Source organism: Trypanosoma rangeli (genome assembly GCF_003719475.1).
Source record: "Trypanosoma rangeli strain AM80 chromosome Unknown Tra_15.4_contig_00316, whole genome shotgun sequence".
In the NCBI taxonomy this organism is placed as follows: domain Eukaryota; phylum Euglenozoa; class Kinetoplastea; order Trypanosomatida; family Trypanosomatidae; genus Trypanosoma; species Trypanosoma rangeli.
Window position 1 is genome coordinate 990 of NW_021706063.1, and position 2,289 is coordinate 3,278.

At 54.7% G+C, this 2,289-nt stretch overlaps 1 protein-coding gene across 1 annotated transcript, besides 4 other annotated features; it reads left to right on the forward strand.

The window, feature by feature from the left end:
* Nucleotides 1-280: 280 nt before the first annotated feature.
* Nucleotides 281-311: a microsatellite.
* Nucleotides 312-722: 411 nt separating this feature from the next.
* Nucleotides 723-810: a sequence feature (GA-rich).
* A 99-nt stretch (nt 811-909) lies between these two features.
* On the forward strand, nt 910-1,965 carry TraAM80_07504 (vacuolar ATP synthase; the record flags this gene model as incomplete). Its single annotated transcript, XM_029384294.1, has 1 exon — nt 910-1,965. One exon carries the CDS (start codon nt 910-912, stop codon nt 1,963-1,965), a length of 1,056 nt encoding a protein of 351 aa, XP_029235823.1.
* Nucleotides 1,966-1,986: 21 nt separating this feature from the next.
* Nucleotides 1,987-2,026: a sequence feature (GA-rich).
* A 227-nt stretch (nt 2,027-2,253) lies between these two features.
* Nucleotides 2,254-2,288: a microsatellite.
* The last annotated feature ends 1 nt before the right edge of the window (nt 2,289 follows it).

Genomic DNA, 2,289 nt, shown 5'->3' on the forward strand with positions numbered 1-2,289 from the left:
CTGCCGCTGTTCATTTTTTTTTTTCTCGCCTTCTTCCTCCATACGTGTGCGGAGAAGGCAGCCGTAGTACCGAATAGTAAGCGGAACCGGGATATATGTAGAGAGTGGGATGGTGGCTAGTGACGCATGCTGCGTTTCTGTCCTGTTTACATTCTTTTCTTGCCAATCTGTCTTTTTAAATTTTCCTTTCTGTAGCAAATAATATTATCGCTTTTGTGTCACTATCGTATTTATTTATTTGCATTCAGCGCCAAACACATATTGCTTTTTGCTGTTGTAGTTCATTTATTTATTTATTTAACGTATTTATTCGTCTTTCTTACCGCGTGTCTCTGTGTGGGTGGATGCGACTTCATCTTCACTTGGTGCCGGCCACACAGAGACACGCGGTAAGAGAGAGAGAGAACTGGGGCGGGCGGGAGGGGACTTACATGTACGCACGGAAGTGTGGGTAGGCGTGAGCTGAGCGATTCACACAATGCCTTTTCCGCTGTATGTGTATGTTTGTTTGTGCCTCGTTCTGTTGCTACTCCCAGCTTCCCGCGCCCGCATTCAGCGGAGTCGAAGGATGCTGCATCATTGCTGGCTGCCTGCAGCAACTGGTGTTCGTTGACACACCCACGCCGCCTTTTATTTGCCTATCTCTTTTTTTTTTTGCTTCTCGTTCCCGGTTGAGTGGGGAAGGCACGCACGTACGAAGTGCGGGGAGTGGTGCAGCGCACAGAGAGAGAGAGAGAAGGAGAGAGAGAGAGAGAGAGAGGAAGTAGGAAGGGAGGTAAGTAAGCGAGCTATAGATAAAGAGAGGTAGAGGATTGAGCAGGTAGGAAGCCAAAGGTGGAAGGAGGGAGTAAACCAACGGGGAACGGCACAGCGCACACATACACAAAGAACAAAACGATGACTCGTGGGATGTTAGGCTTCAACGTGCACGACGGGTGCCTGGAGGCGATGGTGCACGGCTACAAGGATGGGTTTCTGCGGCAGGAGGAGTATAACAGTTTGGCGCAGTGTGACTCTCTCAACGACTTGAAGTCCCAACTGCAGGTGACTGACTACGGCAACTTCCTGCAGCAGGACGGCCAACTCACCCCGCGCGTGATTGTGAACCGGGCGCAGGAGCATCTTGTGCGGCAGCTGCGTGAGCTGCGGGAGTGGGCGGCCCCGCCGCTCTCGCAGTTCCTTGACTTCATCGTCTACGAGCACATGATATCGAACGTGCTGAAGCTTGTCATCGCGAAACGCAGCGGCCGAGGGACTCTTGAGCTGCTGACGAAGTGCCACCCGCTCGGATGGTTTCCAGAGCTTGCCTCCCTCACCGCCGCCGCCGACGTGCAGGAGATGTTTCAGGTGGTTCTCATCGACAGCCCTATCGGCCGCTTCTTTAGCGCCGAGGGTGACTTCGAGCGGGACCTGGACGAGCTCCCGGTGGAGTACATCCGCGGGGTACTGATGCGCAACTACCTGGAGCAGTTCTACGACTTCTGCCGCGAGCTTGGCGGCGAGACGGCGGCGGTGATGTGCCCGCTGCTTGACTTCGAGGCGGACCGCACCGTGCTGACCTTCGCTGTGAACACGATGGGGCTGCGGGAGATGCACGCGTCGGACCGCCTCAAACTTTTTCCGAACGTCGGCACCCTCGTCGACATCCACGGCGACATCGCGGAAGCGGAGGGGATTGAGCAGCTGCGGGAGCGACTGCGGCGCTTCGCTGATTTGCACGAGCTCTTCGACGACGGCAGGGGCGGCGGCGGCGTTGTGGACGCGGGGCGGCAGTCCGTTGAGAAGCGCTTTGTAGAGCGGTCCGTCGTGTTTTACAGGGATGCCATGACACGGCAGTTTCAGTACGGCGTCTTTTACGCTTGGGTGAAGCTGCGAGAGCTGGAGGTGAACAACCTGCAGTGGATTTCCGACTGCATCGTGCAGCGCATGATGCACCGGGTGCATGAGTACGTCAACATTGTGTAGCGGCGCAGCTTGCGGCGGTGCGAAGACGACGACGGAGAAGGAAGAAGAGGAGGAAAAGGAGCGTGCGAACCACAAAAAAAAAAAGAGAGGGGGGCGGGTACAAAAACATACAACAAGAAATATGGAGCTGCGGTGGGGGCGGCAAGGGCAAGGTACGAGAGGGTGAAGCCACACAACCAAAAGGAGGGAACATACTGGCGTTAGCGGCAATGAAAAAGAAGAAAAAGATGGGAACGCCGGTGTGATACCATTGCGCCGCACGTCTTCCCGCGTCCATGCAGGCGCAGGTATATATATATATATATATATATATATATATATATG